Source organism: Amphibalanus amphitrite, unplaced genomic scaffold, assembly GCF_019059575.1.
Source record: "Amphibalanus amphitrite isolate SeventyFive unplaced genomic scaffold, NRLGWU_Aamphi_draft 001250F_arrow, whole genome shotgun sequence".
NCBI lineage: Eukaryota > Metazoa > Arthropoda > Thecostraca > Balanomorpha > Balanidae > Amphibalanus > Amphibalanus amphitrite.
This window is the reverse complement of record NW_024882743.1, coordinates 98112-121836: the sequence shown is the minus strand read 5'-3', so window position 1 is coordinate 121836 and position 23725 is coordinate 98112. Positions and strand designations below refer to the sequence as shown.

At 54.7% G+C, this 23725-nt stretch overlaps 2 protein-coding genes across 7 annotated transcripts in view; both read left to right on the top strand.

The window, feature by feature from the left end:
- Positions 1-8316, top strand: part of LOC122371501 (ras-responsive element-binding protein 1-like) — a 14857-nt gene extending 6541 nt beyond the window's left edge. The window contains exons 7-8 of one of the 2 annotated variants that reach the window (XM_043347879.1): positions 5027-5218; positions 5542-8316. In XM_043347879.1, the coding sequence (XP_043203814.1) occupies positions 5027-5218; positions 5542-6533 (1184 nt within the window). In that variant the 3' untranslated portion in view covers positions 6534-8316. Of the gene's footprint in view, positions 1-2620; positions 4220-5026; positions 5219-5541 lie in introns of those variants that run through there. The other variant, XM_043347878.1, reaches the window with a different exon arrangement.
- Positions 8155-23725, top strand: LOC122371502 (protein disulfide-isomerase A5-like). Of its 5 annotated transcripts, none has more exons than XR_006254746.1 (13): positions 8956-9046; positions 10238-10340; positions 11226-11446; positions 11722-11926; positions 12242-12459; positions 12644-12812; positions 13286-13432; positions 13794-14123; positions 14632-14760; positions 15190-15376; positions 15609-15732; positions 15901-16361; positions 23638-23725. XR_006254746.1 is itself a non-coding variant. In XM_043347881.1 (12 exons), exons 2-12 carry the CDS (start codon positions 10299-10301, stop codon positions 16037-16039), a joined length of 1911 nt encoding a protein of 636 aa, XP_043203816.1. In that variant the 5' UTR covers positions 8155-8267; positions 10238-10298; the 3' UTR covers positions 16040-16925. The 5 variants fall into 5 exon arrangements, 2 of the variants coding, with proteins under 2 accessions (XP_043203816.1, XP_043203815.1); XR_006254747.1 differs by having other exon boundaries at positions 15901-16374; positions 23644-23725; XR_006254748.1 differs by lacking the exon at positions 8956-9046 and adding an exon at positions 9146-9164.

Genomic DNA, 23725 nt, shown 5'->3' with positions numbered 1-23725 from the left:
CTTTACCCATGAAGATACTGAAGCACCTGATATGGACCTTAATTGGCAGGACCCCTTCCTCGATGATGTTTGAAGCATCTCCTCAGAAAGTGGAAGGATAGCTGCTGTCCCTCAAGACAACCAGCTCGCCGGGCCTGACGCCATACACCCCCGAATCCTTCGCGAGTCGGCACAGGCCCTCTCCACCCCCTGAGCATACTGTACCGCAAGTCTTTGGACTCTGGGTCGCTTCCTTTGGACTGGAAGACAGGTGAGATCACCCCGATCTTCAAGAAGGGAGACCGCCAACGCCCCTCGAGCTATCGACCAATCACTCTTGGCCGCCATCCCTGTCAAAGTCCTCGAATCAATTGTCCGAGGCGCTCTCCTCCAATATTTCCGCGAAAACGGCCTGCTCACCGGCGCCCAGCACGGCTTCCTCCCAAAGAGGTCGTGCACGACGCAACTGATGGAGGCAATCGAGGACTGGAGCACCGCCATCGAAAACTGAGACAACATCGACATCATCTACCTGGACTTCGCCAAGGCTTTCGTCTCTGTGCCGCACCGACGTTTGATCCGCAAGCTGTTTGCATACGGAGTCCTGGGCCTGCTTCACAACTGGATCGCATCCTTTCTGATCGATCGCCGACAGAGGGTTGTGGTCCATGGATGGAAGTCTTCGTGGGCCCCTGTGACGAGTGGTATTCCACAGGGATCGGTTCTCGGACCTGTACTGTTCACTTTATTTGTCAACGATCTTCCCTCGGAGGTCACCGGTTCGGTCAAACTGTTCGCCGACGACAAGAAACTATACCGTCGCGTCCTGGGTAGCAGCAATGACCTCCAGGCTGACATTGATGCCCTCGTCCGCTGATCTTAGAAGTGGCTGCTCCATTTCAATCCCAAAAATGCAAGGCGATGCACCTCGGCCACCGAAACCCGGAGCATGTGTACTTTTTGAACGGCATCCTGATCCAGAACGCTGAAGAGGAGAAAGACCTCAGTCTTGAAATCGACAACCAGCCCAATTTTCACAAGCAGACCGTGTCAGCCGTCGTTAAATCTCAGATTCTGGCCGTCGTGAGACGCTCATTCGCCAACATTGACGAACACACGCTGCCGCTTTTCTACAAGACCATGGCTTGGTCCCTCCTAGAATATGGGAACACAATCTGGGGACCGTTTGGTAAAGAGGACCAGAAGAGACTTGAACGCGTGCAACGTCGTGCAACACGAATGGTCGCACAAATCAAGCACCTCCCGTACCCTGAAAGACTCCGTCGACTGGGACTACCATCACTCTACTACCAGAGGCCCAGCTGTTGGGCTGGTGTATCCGAGAGCCCTCTCCCGCCCATGGTGGCTGGCCTCGCGGCGCCCGTGACCTGACCCGTGACATCAGGAGGTCGGGGCGGCCGGGGACTCGCGCGGGGCGTGGGGGCAGTGCGTCCCGGGGGCTGGAACCGGACGGGTGTGTGAGGTACGAAGAATACATTAAGAGAGAATCAACGTGTCTCATCTAACACTGGCGCGGCGAGACACAAGGAGGACTTCGCTCCCGAGGTGAGACGTTTCGGTTTCTCTCGTAATATTAGACAATCAATCGGTGTTCGGGTTGCGCCTCTAACAAGACGTGTTGCGGTGCACACCCGGTAGTTATATAGTCAGGTATTTTGCTGAGATAGCCGCTAACACTTTGCGTTGCGTTGTACTTGTGCCAAGCTTTTCTAAATTATTCCATTCAGGTCCAGTGTTAACGTGTGGTGTTACACTGAAAACTCAGTCCGTATAGACGACGCAACTAGTTGACGTTGGAGGTCTAATACTAAAGGGGAAAATTGAGGCCAACGTAATAACGGCTGCCTGGATGAAGGGACCGTGTGGTCCACCACAACGACCTGAAACCCCTTGTCCAGAAAGGAGTATCCCAGCAAAGGCTCCAGAATGACAGAGCAGAAGCTCCACCGTACCGAGCTAGGTCGGTACCTGAAGGGGTATATGACAGGAATGGTGATAGGGGTCTTCTAGATGTGAACAATTTTTCGTCCGGGAGCAGCTTCTGGGATTGATCGCAGACCATACCCCCACGCCCTTCCCTCATCCGGTGTGAAGGCATGATGACTCTACTAGGTACTAGCTCTGACAGAGCTGTACCTGACAATCAGAGAACCACAGTGAGGGAGACGCAGATGATGCAGCAGCATCTCGAGGGACCGAAAATGACACGCACGAAGGAGAGTGCAACGTCGGCAAGCAGCCGATCGATATGGAAACCAGTTTTCAGCTGGACTTCTCACCATCTCCAGGTGGACCGAACAGCGCGCGCGAGGAGGAAGAAGTCAGCGCTGACGAGCAGTCACGTCGAGTGGAAGATGGACTTCAGTTGGGGCGGCTTGGAGCTCATGTGGGCGACGTACCCTATGAACGAGTCCCTCCTAACCCCATACATCACTAAGTCCGGACGTAGATCAATCCCAGTGATGAAGTATCAGGCAGGAGTGAGTCCCTCGGTCTCAGTATTAAAACATAAATATGAACTGCTTCTAAAAAAGGAACTAAAAGAAAATGACCGAAAAAGAACAGGTGTGTGTTTGTTTGCTTGTGAGAGGTCATGTTAACTGATTGACGTTTTTTTCAGAGATGGCCTCTGGCCAAAGCGAAGTGGAGATCCTGCGGGATCGGGTCGTTGACCTGGAGGCCAGGGTAGCTGCTCTGGAGCTGGGACTCGCTGGCGACTCCAGGATGCTGAAGACAGCGGTGGAGGGTCCGACATCGCCGGCGGCCGAGGTAGCCGTCGGATCACCGGACATGCTGAGCCAGCTCCTGGGCAGCCCGATGCCGGACGACCTAGGGGACGCTGGTGACAGGACCATCGCCGGGACGACGTCCGTCCCAGACTTGCAGGCGTCTCTTCTGTCTCCCCCCGGTGTTTCGGGGTCAACGCCCAGTCTGCTGATGCCTGGTTCTAGCGGGGTCGATGCGCCGGGAGCCGGTACGGGGGAAGGGTCCTCCCTGAGTCCGCCTCCGGCTGGCCCGGCCGTCGACTCCTCCGAACCTTGTGAGGTCGGAGGACGTCAGTTCATGGCTGATGGTGCCGGCGGCGGAGCACCTGCGACGGGTACTGGGGAAGAGTCCTCCCTGAGTCCGCCGCCGGCTGGCCCGGCCGTCGACTCCTCCGAACCTTGTGAGGTCGGAGGACGTCAGTTCATGGCTGATGGTGCCGGCGGCGGAGCACCTGCGACGGGTACTGGGGAAGGGTCCTCGCTGAGTCCGCCGCCGGCTGGCCCGGCCGTCGACTCCTCCGAACCTTGTGAGGTCGGAGGACGTCAGTTCATGGCTGATGGTGCCGGCGGCGGAGCACCTGCGACGGGTACTGGGGAAGGGTCCTCGCTGAGTCCGCCGCCGGCTGGCCCGGCCGTCGACTCCTCCGAACCTTGTGAGGTCGGAGGACGTCAGTTCATGGCTGATGGTGCCGGCGGCGGAGCAGCTGCGACGGCGGCGCCGCCGGTACTACCGTCCCCAGTGGGTGCTAGAGCGCCGGAGTCTCCCCCAGACGTCGTGGCCGCGCTGGTAGTAGGAGACTCCATGGTCCGTCGGGCCGGTTTTGAAGCATGTCCGCCATACCACCTCACCGTAGCGGCGCGGGACGGCCTGGCATGGACGAGGGGACTCGTCTGGCTTCACGAGCAGATAATGACTTGGGCGGAGGCTGCACGGGCGGCGGGCCGGCGTCTGGGCCCGGTGTTGATCTGGGTCGGGGGAAACGACGTATACCCCGGCCCAGGTGGGATCCGAGGATCGCCGGAAGGCGTCACGCAGAAAATCAGCCTTCTCCTGACTGATCTGGCCGGGATCATCCCAGACGTTACGCTGGTCGGACCGACGCCCCGACCGGCGAACGACGAGGGTCTTCTCTGGAACAAAACGCCAGCTTTTCTACTCGAGAGGCAAATGCTCTCGCTGAGGGACGGCGGAAGAGGACCGGCCGTCCTTAGCGTCGGCCGCCGACTGTGCCGGTGGCGGAACGGCCCGACCCGCGGCCACTATGTCCATTCCACCGCGTTCTACAACCCTGACGGCGTGCATCTGACCGGCGCCGGCTACGGTCGCCTGGCGCCTCGACTGCCGGCGTGGCTGAGGACGGGCTCACAGTGAGCACTGAGGTGTCTGTGAAAACCGTGGCTGAGTGTGGGCGTACAGTGAGCACTGATGTGTTTGTAAAAAGTTATGTTCAGTGGTTTTGTTTCCTTTTGCAGTTGCTTATTTCGTTTGTTAAAGCGGGCATTCGTTTGTTAAGGGAGAGGAGTGTTGGGCTGGTGTATCCGAGAGCCCTCCGCCGCCCATGGCGGCCGGCCTCGCGGCGCCCGTGGCCTGACCCGTGACGTCAGGGGGTCGGGGCGGCCGGGGACTAGCATGGAGAGTGCGTCCCGGGAGCTGGAACCGGACGGATGTGTGAGGTACGAAGAATACATTAAAAGAGAAGCAGCGTGTCTCATCTAACACAGAGGCGACATGATTGGTGACCATATATCAGCTGCCGCACGGAGGGTTAGCTTAGCCATATCGCCATAAATATCTTGAGTCAAGATATTTATGGCGATACTTGACCCGGATCAACTCTCTCGAACCAGGGGCCGCGAGTGGAAGCTCGAGAAACCGAGGGCCACCAAACTCGTGCGCAGAAACGCGTTCAGCTTCAGGATCATAAACGACTGGAACTTCCTTTCCTAGTGCAGTGGTCATGGCACATTACGTCAACCAGTTCAAGGCCAGGCCCGGCTGGACAAGCACTGGGGTGGCATCATGTACGACACCCCCTATTCCACAGAGCCTAGCCTGTATCCCGATATGAGCTCGATGAGAGCGGGATCCCCAGGCCAAGTGGCCTTTTCAATCCCGATCACCACAAAAGTAAAGTAATGTTAAAGGTAAATCGCGCTCCTTTCCATCAGCTCTACCGAGATGAGGGCTCGGCCGTCCCTGTCCCTCCCCTCTGCTGATAGCTCCTCCCCAGTGTCTCTGACGTCTCTCTGTGTCCCCGCAGCCGGCGCCGAGGAGCGGTGTCCCGTCTGTCCCGAGCCGAAGCTGTACCGCACGCCGGCCACTCTGGCTCAGCACCTGCGCGAGTGCCACGACCTGCCGCGGCCGGCGCAGCGCCACAGCTGCCCGGCGCCGGGCTGTGGCAAACACTTCTCCCGCCGCTCGGACCTGCGCAGGCACCAGCGTATTCACACCGGTCAGTGGCGGGGCAGCAGGGGAGCGGCTGTGGGTGTCAGGTTAGGGACTGGGAAGCGGCTGTTACTAGGCTTATGGACTGTGCTGATGTCGACTGAAATGTTTTCACTGGTGTTGGGGCAATTTATTTGTTTGGGATGTCTCGTAGAGTGGTGTCGTGTCGCTTAACCATCGTTGTGTTCCCTTAATTTCAATTCATTATTGTCATGGCGGACAGATGTGTAGTCTGCATTACTACCCTCAGCTAAGATGGTTTGCTTGCGTCCCGTTGCACCGTTTGGGTAGTGTCATTGACAGTTTCCCTTCCCTTGTGCTCTTCTGCAGAGGAGAAGGAGTTCAGCTGCCCGTTCTGCCGAGTCACCAGCCGGCGGGTGGACACGCTGGCGCGCCACATGGCCGCCTCGCACGGACTGAGTCGGGATGAGGCGCGACTCAAGATCCGCGCCGACACGGCCACCACCGCGGCGGGCTCGGCGACCGAGGCAGACCCGGACAACCCGGACAGCCCGCCTCCTCCGCCGGCCGCGGCCGCGTCCCCTGCCCCGCCGCCGGTGTCGGCGGCGCTGTCAGGAGCAGCGTCCGGGGCGGTCTGTGTGTCAGGAGCGCTGTCAGGCGCGGTGTCAGCAGTGTCAGGTGCGCTGTCCGTGTCGGGGTCGGTGTCACTGGGGCTCTCGGCGGCCGCGGCCGTGGCAGTGTCGGTGACGGCGGTGTGCTCCGACCGCCCGGTGTCTGCCGGACGGACGGGGACCGGTCGCCAGCCGCAGCAGACGCCCGCCGAGCCGGCGGCGGCCGAGTTCCAGCCGCGGCCGCCGCTGCTGCCGGCTGAGAGTCCGGCGGAGAGCGCGGCGCGGCGCGACTCGGTGCTGAAGTTCTGCCAGCCGCCGGCGCCGGCCGAGGGTGGGCCCCAGCTGGAGGAGGTGAGCTCCGCGGAGGTGACCGAGCCGCGGCTGGTGGAGCTGCAGCCGGTGCGGCTGGCGGACGGCGCGCCGCCCGTGGCCGCCCAGCTGATCCACCGGTACCCGGGCGACTGGCTGCCCCCGCCCCCGCCCCCGGCGGCGGCCGAGCAGCACCGTCTGTACGCGGCGCCGCCGGAGCTGGCCACCCAGCCGGTACCGTACCACCGGCCGCCACCACCCGCCCCGCCGCGCACCTCCGCCCAGCAGCTCACGCACTACCAGAACCACCTGCGGCAACTGATCGGCGACGCCGCCTTCGAGGGACTCTCCACCATGTTCGACAACCTGCGCAACAACGTGGTGGCCTGCATGTCGGCGAGGCATCAGGACAAGGACGGCCGCGTGTCACGGCCCTCGTGATGACGGCTCGCGGCACGCCGCAAACAGCAGTCGTTGTCCCTCCTCGGCTGGTGGTGCCGTGTTGCTTATGTGGAGGAGGAGGAGACTTCAGCAAGTAGTGACGGTTCTGTCTACCGGTACAATAATTGAGAGTGTAAATACGACAGGGGTACGGAGCGTCGAGCTACTGAGAACGAACCCGAGTCGGTTTGCCGAGATAAGACATCGCTTATGAATCCATAAGGAGTTGGGCATTGAGCTGAATTTGGTAAGTCAGGCATGAGCTAAGACGCAGCCCGTTCATCGGACGTGTTAAATTATTGCCGAAATAAACTTGAAAGTCGATTTTCAAACCAATGAACAACAAAATGATAGGATGTGTCAACAAAATGCACATCAGAATGCATGCATTTGCATTGATAAACTTAATGTGAAGATTCATGAAGTCCCCAGTTGCACAGGGGAGTACAAGCGACATGGTTTGGGCCGGGAGCTTCTCTGATTGGAGCTATCTAATGCAATGCTAACTGCCAGGCGGGTTTTTGAACGATTTACCAGTCTAGGTGTTTGATGCGTGTAGATTGTACCTGACCAGAAAGGAAACTTGAGACGGGTCCGGAGGTTGTAAGTGCTGGTTTGCGGGGAGTTCGATGCGTGGTGTTTTGGGAGGTTTTCGTAACTTGACGTTTGATGTAGTTTTGCCATGTCGGGCGATGTGTTTAGAATTTAGGTGCGAAATGTTGCCTTATTTTTCTTATGTAACGCAGTTATTTGCTTTCATGGAGCTTATGAAAAGCAGTCCAGTTTATTTACCGACTGAATTGTGAATGCGGGTTGATTTGGTAATGTAGGGAGCGTGGCCCGTGTGATTGCTTTGTGTTTCCATTAGATGCAGCTACTATGCCGTATCTAATCGCTAGCCGGGAACGGTAGTGTCATTGCCTGTTGGCTGTGAGAAGGAGCCGGGTGGTTTTCTAAAGCTTGTGTCATCAGTGCTGGTCGGACTGGCAGTTTTTGTACGGTCGGAGAGGCGAACCGGTGACAGTGCCGCGCTGAGAACTCGGACCCTCGTCAGAGACTTTTGCATACTTTTATTGTGTCTGCTTGGTGCATTTTCACATTTTGCAAACCCATTCTTGACTGTGAGTTTGAGAGCTGGTCATCGTTCACATATTTATGTATATACGGGTCTAACCCTGTGTCGATTGATGCGTATGTACAGGTCTAACCTTCATCGCGTTGCTGTGCGCATGGTTATATTCCTAGTCGTTGAACCATGTGCGCCCGGTCTGACCGTTTGCCGCACTGTGTACGCGCACGTTGTAATTCAGAGCGGTGACGTCGGGCGCTCGGTTTGTTTGGATTATGTCCAGACGACTGTGTGCGGACGCTGCGGTACGGCCCTCGTCTGGTCCGCGCCGTCCGCCGGGACCGGGTGACCGCCACGCGCACCATGTCTGCCCTCTGTGGGCGGCTGGAACAGCCCGCGAGCTCCAATACAAACCCCACGTTCAGCCCGGTGCCTGGCACTTGCCCACTGTCCCAGTCCGATGTGTGTGAGAAATGTGAGCCTGTCTCCACTGTCGCCTCCGGTTGACCCATTGTGATGGGGCTTGCTCCGGATAGTGCAAGATTCTTGGGATAATTGACCCACCGCCCGGGTATATCCGAGGTCAGTGCATATGATGCGCTGACCCATATCTGGGTCACGTCGGTGAGCCGTGCCGGCCCGTACACAGTACATAGGCTCACACGGTGAGTTGAGAATGGCCCAGACCAATACAATACAGATATGATCTGATTTGCCCTTTGGTGTTCATCATCCGCATAGGCGCGGGAGCCGGGGGGGCAGTGGGGGCAGCTTGCCCCCCTAACTCTGGGGCCGTGGGGGCGGTGCCCCCACAGCTTTGAGACGGAATACCACACTTTTTTTGCAAATGTTTTCTTTTTTTTTTGTTGAAAAAGCCGAGGGGTGAAAAATAAGTGGCCTAAAACCGGTGAGAAAACTAGATTTGGGGGTACCCTAGGTTAATCTCTATTATGGTGTGCCCCCCCAGTCGGAAAGTAGTTCCCGCGCCCCTGATCATCCGACATCGTTCCATCGTCACATCCGTCATCGGTGTTGCGGAGCCAATCCGGAGTCATACTTCGCCTAAACGGCTTCACGAGGGACCAGATTTTTATTTTCGCTGTGTCAGTATAGGACATACACGTTTTTACTATACCTTGCAATACTAGATGATTTAGTTTAGTTAGTTCATCGTCATCCAGCATTTATAAGCTCGGTTCGGTTTAGTATTGTCCGCGGCCTGAATTATTCAGAGCAAATTCAGATATATCAGAGTTATTCCCTGTGAGGTGAGGAGGGTATACTTCAATATGGCTGCACGCCTTCGCAAATTTAATGCTACCATTTTACACGGCAGAAGTGACGCACCGGCACCGGAATGCGGCCATAAGTGCGCAATAAGTGCAAAATATATTTATGGTTGCTTCAAGGGTTGCTTATCCTGTCGTTGGTCGCTTGAGTAGAGGTATGATGTTTTTGAGTTTTTAATTTGATGATTGTTGATTTGGTTCTAGTCTTATATGTACTTGATTTACAGCTCAGGCTAGTGGTATTTTGAGAGCTGCTTTTGGGATGCGATATAGGTACACCAACACTCGTTTCAACTTTGACCTTCAGTTGGAGCTGACAAGGAAGTGATTTTTATGTGAATGTTTGTTTATCATGTTTTATTGAAACTGAATAGGTTTTCCATATTATCATCTGTTTCTTGATCATTAATTTTTCAGTTTGCAGCATCCTCCATTAGGGTCCCTTGGCCTTCACAGGCTGCTGTTTGGTGATCCATCACTGTTTTTATCAGCAGGCTGCCAGCATACTGGTGTTTTCTAGCTTCTCATTAAATATAATCATGTCCCCTGCCCATTTATTTCATTAACAAGAGGCCTAAAATATCAGAACTGTGCCTCCACATACAAGGAAATTAGCAGAGTGCTGATAAAAATATTCCAAACAGGGCTTCCAGCTTTTGCTAGGTATGCTCATTTCATTTATGTGTTTACTTTTACATTGAAGTCCATAGGCTACATACTGACTGCAGTTTTAGCTTAAATTGTGTGATGAAATGTTGCCGGCTGATTATTTAGCTGCTGGTTGGCATTAATCATGAGTAAGGTAACAAATTGAAATACCCTAACTTTTCAGTTTTGAATAAGTGCTGAGTGATAGAGCCTGGAATATGTGCCTAGTGCCTACCAGGCTGCCTGAATTATGACATAACTTAATGCAAATTTGTATGTGAAATGAATGGACAAATATTCTCATGTGGCCTTTGCCAATGCTATTCAATATTTTTCATGTCAATATGACATGAGCTAGAGCATGTGGTTTGGCACTAGCATGCTTATTGATTAAGAACTGAAATGATTGTGTGGGCATACTGTTATTGAGTATGACTGATGTTCCATCAACTTATGCATGAACAGCGACCAGGAAATCAGCATCAGTGTGCTGGGGCATTTTAAACTCTTAGTCCAGGATATTTTGTAACTTACCTTACTCCTGTTTGGCTGGTGATACAGTTCATTGCTTAAGTACAAACCACTAGGCACTAGAGCAAGTCACTTGTCATAAAATTCACATAGTTGAATGCAAAAATAAATATGTGTTTTAGTTAGCCTGGTGCATCAAGCTACCTCAATATTTTTCTTCTTTTCAGGAGCATTTTTGATGAAAGTTGAAGTGCTGTGTCAGTGACTCCCACACAATCTGCTGGCATCATGCTTTGGACACAAAAAGCCTTACTGGCCATACTTATTCTGGTAAGTTATGTATAATTGTCTGCAACTGCCTGTAGATAGTCTAAGCAGGAAAGTAGGTAAATGTATTGAGCTTTTGAGTACCTAGGTACTATGCAATATTATTAACATGTATAGGCATTTCAGATTGCTATTTTTGAACAGTATGTTTCTGTAACTCTGTCCTAGCCTCATCTAAGGGGACCTTACTTGTTTCAATTCAAACTAACCTTTCAAAAGGGATCAGATTGAATCTCTGGATAAATGATGAGCTACAGCAAACAGAAGAAAATTGTGTTGTATAAGCATGTGTTAAAAATATTGGAACAGAACCTGCACAAAAAAGTATAGCTGCACACCTTTGCTGGGTTTGCTGCTTAAAGTCTCTAATTGGTAAAGTATGAAACAAGCATGCATATTGCAGGTGCTGTATTCTTGTTTGCAAGGCAAGACCTTTTATTGTTGTGGTCTTCTGAGAAAATGCATTCCTATTAGCTGTGATGCTTTCTCCAAAGTTTAGGAGCTCATGACCCATCACCATTGGCATATGATGGTAAAGTCTCAGGCATCTAAATCCTATCAAGGTGTCGAGGTGTCTGGTCCATCCCCTAGTCATTGATTCTCAGCGCAATTAGAAGAATGAGCTCACAGCTCAGGCAAGCTCACAGCCTTTTCACAGCTCAAACTAGTAGCATTTCGTGAGCTCCATTAGGAATACCAATAAGTGTCGAATCAGTTGTGTCATCATTATTTGATTATGCTGTCAACTTGCTGGTGTTTCTCGCCCTCTCATTAATGAAATTCTTCGAACAATTAGTGATCAAGATTAAGAAGACAGATTAAAAGAAACAGGCACCGAGCATCGGTCTAGCCCAAATGACTCCCCCTTTGCGCTGTTCCGCTGTCCAGGCCGGCTGCATGCTGCCGAGTCAGCAGCAGGCTAGGAAGGCCAGCCCCGTCGTCGACGTGCAGGACCCCAAGGAGTTCAAGAAGCTGCTCAAGACGACGCCGAACGTGCTCTGTCTGTTCGTCAAGAGCGCCGGCGTGGCCAAGGAGATGAAGCGTGTGGTGGGCCTGACGGCCGAACAGGTCAAGGGCGTCGGCTCGGTGTTCTACGTCGACTGCAGCGGGTACGGTTACGGCTCGGCGGCTCAGGGCTGGCGACGCTGCCACTTCACTGTTTTTCGTCGTGTGTCATATGGTTCTCATAGGTTGGAAGATATCAGATATCTTATCTATCAAGCATGCTCGACTACTGAGCAATTAACATGTCAGGTCAATTTTTGAGATGTTTCTGAATTCTGACTTTGTTTATGTCGTCAACCGTCGTTTCTTTGATATACACAGTGGATATTTATTGCTGCACATATGGTCAATGTCATCGGTTATCGCGTATCTCCCGCAGCGAGGGCCGCAAGATCTGCAAGAAATACAAGGTGGCGCCGGAGCCGGCGGCGCTGATACACTACAAAGACGGCGCCTTCCACAAGGACTACGACCGCAAGATGACGGTAACGTCGATGGTGAACTTCATGCGGGACCCGTCCGGCGACCTGCCCTGGGAGGAAGACGCCACAGCGGAGGACGTGGTTCACCTCAGTAACGCTCAGGTACCGAAGGCTCGTGGGCTGAGTGCCCCCCCCCCCCCCCCACTCGCTGTGTATCTTGGTTTGTGTATAATCAATGTCACGTCGTTGTGGAAATACGTAAAATCACTTGTCATGAGCTCACTTATGCCCCCTTCTCGAACACAGCCGATATGCATAGACAACGGACCTACGCTGCTCTCTAGGGTTTATGGTCAGTCACTGAATGTCACGACCAGGGCACTGGTCACGACATTTGACACTGAGGAGAGGCCGGGTGGGCGACTGTCAACCCGACACCCCCCGTCGGCGCGCTGACCGGTGTGCGTCTGCCGTCAGGCGCTGGCCGGCCTGCTGCGCCGCGAGGACAGGGCGCTCGTCATGTTCTACGCTCCCTGGTGCGGATTCTGCAAACGGATAAAGCCCGAGTACGCGGCAGCGGCCACGGAGACGCGAGACAAACACGTGTTTGCCGCTATTGACGTCAACCAGCCGGAGAATTACGGCGTGCGGCAAAAGTACAATATCACCGGCTTCCCCACGCTTCTCTACTTTGTGTGAGTGGGTGATGGATGGGGCGCGACCGGGGCGACTATTGAATATTGAGTCGTGACACTTATTTATCGTACTAAGTTTCGTGGTCGGGTCGATTGAGCGTCACGTGAATGCGTTGCTGTTGCCCCTAAGGGCGGACTAATCGTCGGTTGTATCAATCATGTATTGCTGACATTCTATTCACAGGAAGGGCGACGTAAAGTTCACGTATGACGGAGAGTACAATAAGGACGGTCTGATGAAGTTTATGGATAGCCCCGGCCAGGCGGCGCCCAAGCCCAAAGAGGAGGTCTGGGCCGACACTCCGAGCGACGTGGTCCATCTCACCGACAACAACTTTGACGACTTTGTCAAGGTAATTGTAGAAAATAAGTTTTTTATGTTTATTGTAATCATGGCACACATTTTGTAACGTCTTTGTCAATCACCTTTTGCACCTTTAGTATTGAGTGTGATGTCTGCTCCTTTTAAATAGTATCTTTCACACAAAGCACTTGCACTAACGTACAGCCCTCAGCAGACTGCGTGGTACAAAATGCAAAAGTTTGTTTTGGGGGCAAATATAAACTTTTGGGTTTAGTTGCCGAACTAGATGGAAAATGAATACGGTGATGATGCCAACCTAAGGTGCGGACTGCGGAGTCTCACGCGTCTTGCTGTTACGATTTCCGAGTGACCGATAACATAGTATTCGCGTTATTCTCGTTTTTGTCGAAAAAAAATACCACGCAGTTTGCAGAGGGCTGTACGATGTTACATGTTCAGTTTCTGGAGCTTGAGACACCGTTGCTATTCTCTGACCGCCGCGCGGGCCGTGCCGTCTCGCAGGCCAACCCGTCCGTCCTGGTGATGTTTTACGCGCCCTGGTGCGGACACTGTAAGCGGATGAAGCCCCAGTACGAGGAGGCGGCAGCTGCCATGAAGAAAGACGGCAAGTCGGGCGTTCTGGCCGCCCTGGATGCCACCGAACACAAGGTGAGCCAGAGAACACCCCTATAGTGAGGGTGGATCAAATATTTTAAAGCTAGGAGGGAATGTTTGAATAGTCTCATGTTACTAGGGATTGGGAGCAGCGGGACTATTTGTGTCGAGTGAGCGACACTTTCTTTGTTACTTGAATTATCCGATGGAAGTTGTTACGACGAAAATTGTGTTATGGGAATTTCCGTTGCAACTTTAGGGGAAATGCTTAAATACCATGTCGCCGTAATTATGCCATTAATGCCATTTTATGTCGCCGTACTTATGTACTATTTTGGGACGTGTTCTAAGTCGTCGACCGCTCAGGGTTCGTGTGCCATCCACACCCGTTGTGTGGCCATCACCCCTTCAACAGGTGATTGGCAGTCGGTACGACATCAAGGGCTACCCGACCGTCAAGTACTTCCGCGACGGTGAGATGGCCTTCGACCTGAACGTGCGCGACAAAGACAAGATCCTCGAGTTCATGGCAGACCCTCAGGAGCCGCCGCCGCCGCCGCCGCCCGAGACGCCCTGGTCGGAGGAGACGTCCGACGTGCAGCACCTCACCGACCAGACGTTCAAGGCGTTCCTCAAGAAGAAGAAGCACGTTCTGGTGATGTTTTACGCGCCCTGGTGCGGCCACTGCAAGAAGGCCAAGCCCGAGTTCAGCGCGGCGGCTGCGGAGTTCAGTGACGACCCCAAGGTAGGCTGATGTCCAGGGGGCAGTCTGAAGGGGGAGGGGTCACGTTACAAGGTTTAGCAATATCCGAACGATTTGATGTACTCCACTTAGGTACTACATGTGATCGTACCGAACACGTGCAAGCATCGCTGAGCGGTAAGCAGTTGGCATTTGGTCGGCTGTGGACTCCATGTAGGCCTGCACGTAAAATGTTTTGCTTGAAAGCTGTGGCATCCGGATGCGGGCTGCAATCGTTGTCCCCGTTCCCTATTGTCATCGGTCGCTGGTGGATCAAAGGCTTTTGTTGTGTTATTCACCGGCTGGGCATTGCGGTGAAGCCAACAACAAGCTGTTTGTGTACGATTTCCTGCATAGTTGTTTGGAAAGGCATCATTCCGTTCTGACAGTATCCGTGGCTTGCGGTAACGCCAGTTGCTAAGTTCATCGCAGTTTTCTGCACAGCACATAGCTGAGCTGTGCCCCTACCCTACCAATGAGCACAACCAGTTCATCATTTGTGTTTTGACAGGTGGAATTCGCGGCGGTGGACTGCACAGTCGAAACGGCTGTCTGCAATGCCAACGACGTCAAGGGCTACCCCACGATGAAGTACTACAACTATTTCAAGACGTCGAAGCCATATGACGGCGGCCGGACGGTATGTCTGGGGCAGGCCGGTGATGGATTAGTGGTGTCGTCCGTGGAGAGATTACTTTTTTCAATGACCTTTGGGACAGTGTTGGACATCAGTGGGTTAGGCGTAATGAGTGTCGAATTATGAGATGAGATGGTATGAAGCCGTTGTCTGTAAGCCGTTGATAATAGCGATCGCATATTTCGACACTAATCGCATAATTGTTGGACAGGTGTAACGATGGATGTTACTCTGTCGTGGCAAATCGTCTCTGTAAGACTTTGCGTTCTAACTCATTTTGACTTTTTGCAACCGGATATTTGTTTTATTTCAGTGCTCAGTGCTCACGTGGTTAATGTTTAGATCAAACATCATTATCGCCTTTCCTGTGATGCAGGCTGTGGCTTTACCTCACACAAATTTTGACGATTTCTTCACGGCTCTATCCCACAGAAATCGGACTTTGTCAAGTTCATGCGCGACCCTAGCAACCCTCTGTCGGCCGCACCGCCGGCGCCCGCCCCGGAGGAGGAGTGGGGCGACCTACCGGGCGCCGAGCACCTCAAGCACCTCACGGACGCCGGGTTCGACCAGGCGGCGCGACAGGCAGACCCCATGCTCGTCATGTTTTATGCGCCCTGTGAGTGGGGGAGGCTTGGTACGGAGTGGGTTCGGTAAGGACAGGACGAGTCGGTTTGAGAGATGAGCGATTTGAGGAAACACGGGAGTTGGTTCTTTCTGCTGTGTTTGTGACTCCCCTCTAGTTATTCCGGCCGTCAGTCATTTATTGATGTCTGTTTAAGTCATACGTGTCACCCCGTCAGAACCATCGTCTGTCCGTCCACACGTGTGACCCATTCGTCAACCACCAGGGTGCGGTCACTGTAAGCGGATGAAGCCCGCTTATGCGGAGGCGGCGGCGCGCCTCGCCAAGTCCGGCCAGGCGGGTGTGGTGGCCACAGTAGACGCGACAGTGCAGCGGGGACTCCAGGACCGGTGAGTCACAATGGGAAACACTTCCGACGGCTTCTGAAATAGTTGCGTCTGTGGTACTAGTTGTTATTTGATGTATGGTTTGATTTCAGTCACTGTGGTAAATGTAACTTCTTATTTCGCCTGCCACAGCTCGAAGCACGAACCAATTCTCCTCCCTTTTTGTTCCAGATTTGACATCCGGGGCTTCCCGACAATCAAGCTGTTCCGCGGCGGCCAGGTGGTAGCTGACTATAACGGTGAGCGCACAGCGGACGCGCTCTTTTCATACATGCGCTCACCGCCGGGCGCGCCCAAAACAGAGCTCTGACGGACGCAGGTCAGATACTGTTTCCGCGGCTGACCGCTAGAGGCGCTGCACACCGCCCGTCAGGGGCGCTGTCGGCGCTCGCTCGCTTTCTAACGCTCTTTTTTGGAACAAAGCTCGACATCCCGTGAGAACGCTTAGGCGCGTGATAAGACTGCCTGCGGCCCGGATCGACTGTGCTGTGTTGTTATAACTGTGTGACTGTGTAGCCGCAGTTTGCTTGGCATTCCGAGCGGAGGGTTCAACTGGTACAATTTACAATAGTGCTGGCGTGATTCCACTGGCGTGGCGTTGTTACAAACGTCCAATCCAGAGACGATCTCCGCTTTCCAGCAGTGGTTGTTGCCGACAAACTAGGCGAATGTCGCGCCGCCGATGCCAAGCCGAGCCGCCGCCGCGCCGCCCGTCACCCCGCCCCGCCGGTCCCGCCGCCGAGCCGGGCCGCCGCCCGCCCAGCGGCCACCTGTCGCCGCGCATGGCTTTTTCTGAGACAGAAGCAATGGGCCATATCGACGCCGCGAACGGTGGACTGGCGTCCCCCTGTGACCCTGCGACCCGGCTGACCTGTCACCTGTTCCGAATGGGGCCGGCGGGGCCCCGAGCCTGGGAACTAAGAGGGCGGGCGAGGGGACGCGGCGTGCCTGCCGCCTTTTTTGTGTGTAATGTCATGACCCCTGTATCGCATGACATTCTTGGCCGTGTATTTGAACCGATACCGGGCTCTGCTCGGTCTCACTTCACTGTTAGTCGCCGACGAGCTCACTTCGCTCTCAAACGCGGACGGCGGCGCTCTGCTGCCGCTCACGTCTAACTTTTCTAACTACTGTGTCTGTGCTGTACTGCTGCCATCTCGCCGTCTTCGGTCAATAGCGAACTCTTCTATTTAGAAGACTGTGTTTAAGTGGTGGTGGTGTGAGTGAAACCGAAGTGGCGAGTGGAGGAAAGGAGAGCGGCGCGCAGCTCACAGTTCTCACGGTGGCCGGGTCTACTCACTATTCCTATCAATCCTCTGTCATCCTACATTATATGCATGCCGCGAGGTGTGCTCCTTATGCGCTCTGAGACGGGCGCTGTTGAACGACCCAACATGCATGCCGCGAGGTGTGCACCTTATGCGCTCTGAGACGTGCGCTGTTGAACGACCCAACATGCATGCCGCGGGGTGTGCTCCTTATGCGCTCTGAGACGGGCGCTGTTGAACGACCCAACATGCATGCCGCGAGGTGTGCTCCTTATGCGCTCTGAGACGGGCGCTGTTGAACCTTTGATCCGTAAATTATTCATCCGTGTTTATTTATTTACCGATTAGATACTTCCCTTCTTCATTTTTCGTTCACTGCCTCTATTAATCCTACATCCTCTCACAATTCCCCCGGCCGCCAAACCCGAATGCTGCGAGACGTAACAAACACACATACAGTCCACACAAGAAAGCCAGAGACGTCCGCAACATTCGCTGGTCCTCCGGGCCGGATGGTATCAGTCAAGAAAGTAAGAAGTCTAGAAGAGAATGTACAATAAGTCGATACTGTGCGTGAACAACCGTCCGTGACGTCGATAAGTTCTGCTCCCACCGTGTCAGTCGGATTGAGAAGTATTGTGGACCGATGGAAGACGCGATGGAAACGGAGCACCGGGAGACGACGCCTGAGAATTGCGAGCCTGCAGGGCAAGAGGAGACGGAGACGGAGGACCGGGAGACGATGCCAGAGAACGGCGACCCTGTAGGAGGAGAGAATGGAGATATCACCGCTGAACGGAAAGCATTAAAGCTTCATCGCGGTCGCAAGGCGGCCATGTTCACACGCTCGTGTAACAGGGCTGACGCGCAAATAGCGCGGCGAGCCAGTGAAGAGGAATTGAAGAAGCGGCTCGAGACGCTGCACACAACGCTGGACGCCTTCATGGAGGCAAATGAGGAGTTTGTAGAGAAGTTGCAAGATGTGAGCGAGCTGGAAGAAGCGGAGGAGTACGCCACAAGAATAACAGCACGGCACGCCGAAACGGTCGCAAGAATTGAAGAGGCGATAACTCGCCCATCAGCGAGCCGCTCAGCGTCACGCACAGGAATGCTCCCCCTACCATCGGTGCAACTTGAGGAAGGAAGCAAAGTGTGCGGGTCTCACATATCACGAGGCTCAAAGGCTTCAGCCACTTTCAAGGAGGCTGAAATCACCGCGGAATTGAAAGCTCTCGAACTGAAGCATCTCAAAGCAAGGAAGGAAAGAGAACGAGCGATGGAAGAAGCAAGCCGAGAGATGAGAAAACAAGCAGATTTGCTGGAAGAAAGGGCTCTAGAAGAGGAGGTGGAACGTGCAGCTGTGAAGGCGCGTCTCTGGAGGGCCGCGGGCAACGAGTTGGAGTGGGAACGAAGACACGACTTTGAAGATGAGGTCGCTGTGGAAGTGGCGCCTTGTCGTCAAAACAACACCGGATGCGGCCGCGAGAAGGGAAACGAGCAAGAGCAAGAACGCGTGGTCAGTGGTTTGGGAGAGCTCCGGCGCGAGCCGCCGCCACCGAAAGCTACTAGTACCTCTCCGATGGCCGACGAGACGCCGAGAGCTGCCAACCAGGACCCAACCAGCTGGGTGACAGCGTTGGGTTCCGAGCGGCGATGTGACGTCCCGGGCCCATCAGCATTCGTGAAAAGTATACCACGTCTGACGCTGCCTACCTTCCGAGGCAGCCCTCAAGAGTGGCCTCGCTGGATCGGCCTATTTAAGGCGCTCGTCCACGACCAGCCGTCTCTATCGGACTCAGAGCGAATGGCTCACTTGCAGAACGCCGTAGAAGGGCCGGCAGCCCAAGCTATTGAAGGCATGTTGTTCAATGGCAGCCTCTACCTGGAAGCTCTGAGAACCCTACAAGAAAGATTTGGGAGAGAAGAAGATATCATCCAAAGTCACTTGAGGAAAATCTTCACTTCCAACCCACCAGCTCTCACGGATCTTCCAGCCATGGAAAAGTTCTACGCCATCGTTCATAACACAGTGACCGTCCTACAGAATCTTGGCTATTCAAGCGATCTGTCCAGTAGTGAGAACCTCAGGAGGGTGGTGGAGAAGCTGCCGAATGAGCTGGCCCGAGAATGGGGTCGTGAAGTGTTTCGGCTACGGCCAGAACGACCCACTCTGAAGACCTTCAGCGAATGGCTTCAGGTGCAAGTCAGCATCCTCAGCTTCTCGGCAGTTCAGTCTGGAACGTCGGAACGGAATGCAGCCGGCACGCAGCGTGAAGGAGCGGTGCGGAGGACAGCGCTCGCGACTGGAGCGACTCATGGAGCTGGAGAAGTGGAACCACATTCGCTGCCACCCTGTCTGGTGTGCGGCGATAATCACAGGGTGGCTGACTGCCCGTCATTCAAGAAGAAAACATTGGAAGCGAGAATGGAGATGGTGTACGAGAACGGCCTTTGCTTCTCATGTCTGAGGAAGGGCCACTGGACCAGGAGATGCAGATCCTCTCGGAAATGCGGAGTGGAGGGCTGCAAGCTCACTCATCATCCAATGCTACACAGAAGCTCAGGATACGCGAGACCCGAGGACGGAAGCTCAAGGGAAGAAGACTCTCCGAGCGGATCAGCAACGGCTGCGGCACCATATCCGCAAGCTAAATGCAACTCGCCGTTTGTAGCAGCCTCCCTCAGCAATGAGACCGACACACTGCTGCAGGTCGTTCGGGTTCGCGTCCACGGAGCGACCAAATCAAAGGACGTGCTGGCGTTGCTAGATACCGGAGCGCAAACGTCACTGTGCAGCGCTGACGTCCTGCAGGAGTTGGGCATCACCGGGGACCTTCGCCAGCTCTGCATCCAAAATGTGGAGGGAAGCGGAGCTCAGAAACCATCTGAACGCGTTACCCTGACGGTCAGCGCGCTCGGCGATGGTGTGAAGAGAGGGTACATCGAAATCCCTGAAGCCTGGGCTGTACCATCACTGAATGTGACTGCCCCAACGGTATCTCACCGCCAACTCAGGCAATGCAAACATCTCCGTGGACTAGCACTTCCGCAGTATGATGGCGGTGAAGTGAAACTGCTGCTCGGAGGGAACGTGCTGGAAGCCGTTCTCCAACAGGAAGTACGAGTGGGTCGTTCCAACCAGCCAGCAGCTATAAGAACCGGGTTTGGATGGGCACTGGCTGGTTCCATATCAGCAGTGGAGCCAAGCAGCCTGCGCCAGGTTATGTTCCTGCAACGCAACGCCCAGAGCAGCGACGACGAGCTAGCAACCACCGTGAAGGACTGGTGCACGGAGGCCTTTGGGACCAAGTACGACGAGCCTGTAGAACAGTCCCGGGAGGATGATCGTGCGCTGTCAATCCTGAAAGGCAAAACAAAAGAGCCGCCGGACAGGTATGAAACAGGCATGCTGCGGAAGGAAGACCGGGTGGAGCTCCCCGACAACGGACGGATCGCAATGAAACGGCTCGAAGCCACGGAACGAAGACTCAAACGCAACGACGACCTGACCAGAAAGGAGCAGTGGCGTCACGTGCCAGGAACGCTGAATCCTGCAGACGACTGCTCAAGAGGGCTGGCCGCGTCAGAGCTAACGCCAGACTGCAGATGGCTCCGCGGACCCAGATTTCTGTGGCAAGATGAGGAAGACTGGCCATCAAAGCAAGACGCAAGCCCGCTCAGAGCAGGACAGGAAGAAGTGAAGGAAGAGAAATTCGCTGGACTCACACTCCAACGACAGCCCATGCTACCAGACGCCACCAAGTTCTCGTGCTGGCTCAAGTACCGTCGAGTGGCGGCCTGGGTGAGACGTTTCACTCACAACGCAGCCATGCGCGCCTCAGACGCTGAAACGCGCCTCAGCGGACCTCTCAGTGCCCAAGAGCTCAGAGACGCCGAAGTCTGGATCCTGAAACAGGCGCAGAGGACAAGCTATCCGGAGGAAACTCGCAGCCTGGCGCTGGAGAAAGAGCTCCCTGGGAAGAGTGGTCTACTTCCGCTCTCACCATACCTCGACGACGATGGCCTGATGAGAGTTGGCGGGAGACTGGGAAACGCGTCAGTCTCAAAAGATGCCCGACACCCGGTCATACTTCCCCCTCGAGGTGAAGTCACCCGCCTGGTCATTCTGCAGAAGCACAAGAACTGCGGTCACGCAGGCGTTGAGCAAACATTGAACGAAACCAGGCAGAAGTACTGGGTCGTGAGGGGAAGAGCTGCCGTGAAACGACTCCTGCGAGGTTGTCCCACTTGCCGGCGGCTCAGAGCACTCCCGAGGCCCCCACAAATGGCCAGCCTGCCTACAGCAAGGTTTGACACCGCTCGGCCATTCAGCAGTACGGGTGTTGACATGTTCGGGCCGCTATACGTGAGGCGATTCCGCAGGACTGAAAAGCGTTACGGACTGCTCGCAACATGCATGGCTACGAGAGCAATCCACCTGGAAGTGGTGCACAGCCTGGACACAGCCAGCTGTATCATGGCACTGCGGCGGTTCTTCGCAAGGCGAGGGAAACCATCAGTCATCTTCTCCGATAACGGGACCAACTTCGTGGGAAGTTGTCGCGAACTCAAGGCAGAGCTACGAGCCATGGAAAGGGAGATCGCAGAAAATCTCAGCGCCTTCGAAGTGGACTGGCATTTCAACCCCCCGGCTGCTAGCCACATGGGGGGAGTGTGGGAGAGGCTGATTCGATCGGTGAAGAGCACTCTGACGAAGGTGGTGGGTACACAGACGCTCACAGACGAAGTGCTGGTGACGGTGCTCACTGAAGTTGAGCACATGGTCAACAGTCGACCCCTGACCCACGTCAGCTCAGAGCCGACAGATCCAGAGGCTCTGACGCCAAATCACTTTCTACTCGGTGGTGCCTCGAGGCATCTCGCGCCAGGACTCGTGAGAGACAGAGACATGTGCAGCCGACGCCGATGGAAGCATGTCCAAGCTGTGGCGGAACATGTGTGGAAGAGGTGGACAAGAGAGTACGTGCCGACTCTCATCCAGAGGAGCAAGTGGCGCAAAGAGCAGAGAAACCTTCAAGTCGGGGACTTAGTGCTGATGGCAGAATCAAACATGTCTCGGGGCTCGTGGCCATTGGCACGCATCTGTCGCGTGTTTCCTGGAGCGGACGGTCGAGTCCGGTCGGCGGAGCTTCGGACGGCTAGTGGGAAGCTGTACACGCGACCATCTACTAAGATCTGCTTCCTGGAAGAGGAATGCAAGTGAATCTGTGCAGACGGGGAGAAGGAGGATGTCGAGAAGATGAAGGAAGGCGAAGAAGGAAGAAGACGATGAAGTAGAGGACCACAAGTGAATTGAAGCTGAGAACGAGACGAATCGAGAGGAGAAAAGTCAACGCATGGCGAGCGAGCGCCGTGTTGGTCGGCCTGGTCTGGCTTGGCTTATTCGCTCGGCAAATGTCTGATGTCTATGTGTGTTGCTTACTAGTGAGTAGTCATAGGAATAGCGTATGAGAAGTTTGTCGGTCATTTGGGTGTGTTCGGAACGTACGACCGAACACAGGGGGGAGTGATGTTGCCGACAAACTAGGCGAATGTCGCGCCGCCGATGCCAAGCCGAGCCGCCGCCGCGCCGCCCGTCACCCCGCCCCGCCGGTCCCGCCGCCGAGCCGGGCCGCCGCCCGCCCAGCGGCCACCTGTCGCCGCGCATGGCTTTTTCTGAGACAGAAGCAATGGGCCATATCGACGCCGCGAACGGTGGACTGGCGTCCCCCTGTGACCCTGCGACCCGGCTGACCTGTCACCTGTTCCGAATGGGGCCGGCGGGGCCCCGAGCCTGGGAACTAAGAGGGCGGGCGAGGGGACGCGGCGTGCCTGCCGCCTTTTTTGTGTGTAATGTCATGACCCCTGTATCGCATGACATTCTTGGCCGTGTATTTGAACCGATACCGGGCTCTGCTCGGTCTCACTTCACTGTTAGTCGCCGACGAGCTCACTTCGCTCTCAAACGCGGACGGCGGCGCTCTGCTGCCGCTCACGTCTAACTTTTCTAACTACTGTGTCTGTGCTGTACTGCTGCCATCTCGCCGTCTTCGGTCAATAGCGAACTCTTCTATTTAGAAGACTGTGTTTAAGTGGTGGTGGTGTGAGTGAAACCGAAGTGGCGAGTGGAGGAAAGGAGAGCGGCGCGCAGCTCACAGTTCTCACGGTGGCCGGGTCTACTCACTATTCCTATCAATCCTCTGTCATCCTACATTATATGCATGCCGCGAGGTGTGCTCCTTATGCGCTCTGAGACGGGCGCTGTTGAACGACCCAACATGCATGCCGCGAGGTGTGCACCTTATGCGCTCTGAGACGTGCGCTGTTGAACGACCCAACATGCATGCCGCGGGGTGTGCTCCTTATGCGCTCTGAGACGGGCGCTGTTGAACGACCCAACATGCATGCCGCGAGGTGTGCTCCTTATGCGCTCTGAGACGGGCGCTGTTGAACCTTTGATCCGTAAATTATTCATCCGTGTTTATTTATTTACCGATTAGATACTTCCCTTCTTCATTTTTCGTTCACTGCCTCTATTAATCCTACATCCTCTCACAATTCCCCCGGCCGCCAAACCCGAATGCTGCGAGACGTAACAAACACACATACAGTCCACACAAGAAAGCCAGAGACGTCCGCAACAGTGGTGAAGTCGTGATGATTTGATATACCACTACTTACTGTTGTCACACTAATGTTGGTCATATGAATAAATAATGTACTCATTA

What these genes read in the sequence shown, in the direction of transcription:
- LOC122371502 (XM_043347881.1), top strand. Translation starts at nt 10,299, where the DNA reads ATGCTTTGGACACAAAAAGCCTTACTGGCCATACTTATTCTG. An exon ending in TACTGGCCATACTTATTCTG is followed by an intron (nt 10,341 to 11,225) that starts GTAAGTTATGTA and finishes TCCGCTGTCCAG; the next exon opens with GCCGGCTGCATGCTGCCGAG. An exon ending in CCCACGCTTCTCTACTTTGT is followed by an intron (nt 12,460 to 12,643) that starts GTGAGTGGGTGA and finishes TTCTATTCACAG; the next exon opens with GAAGGGCGACGTAAAGTTCA.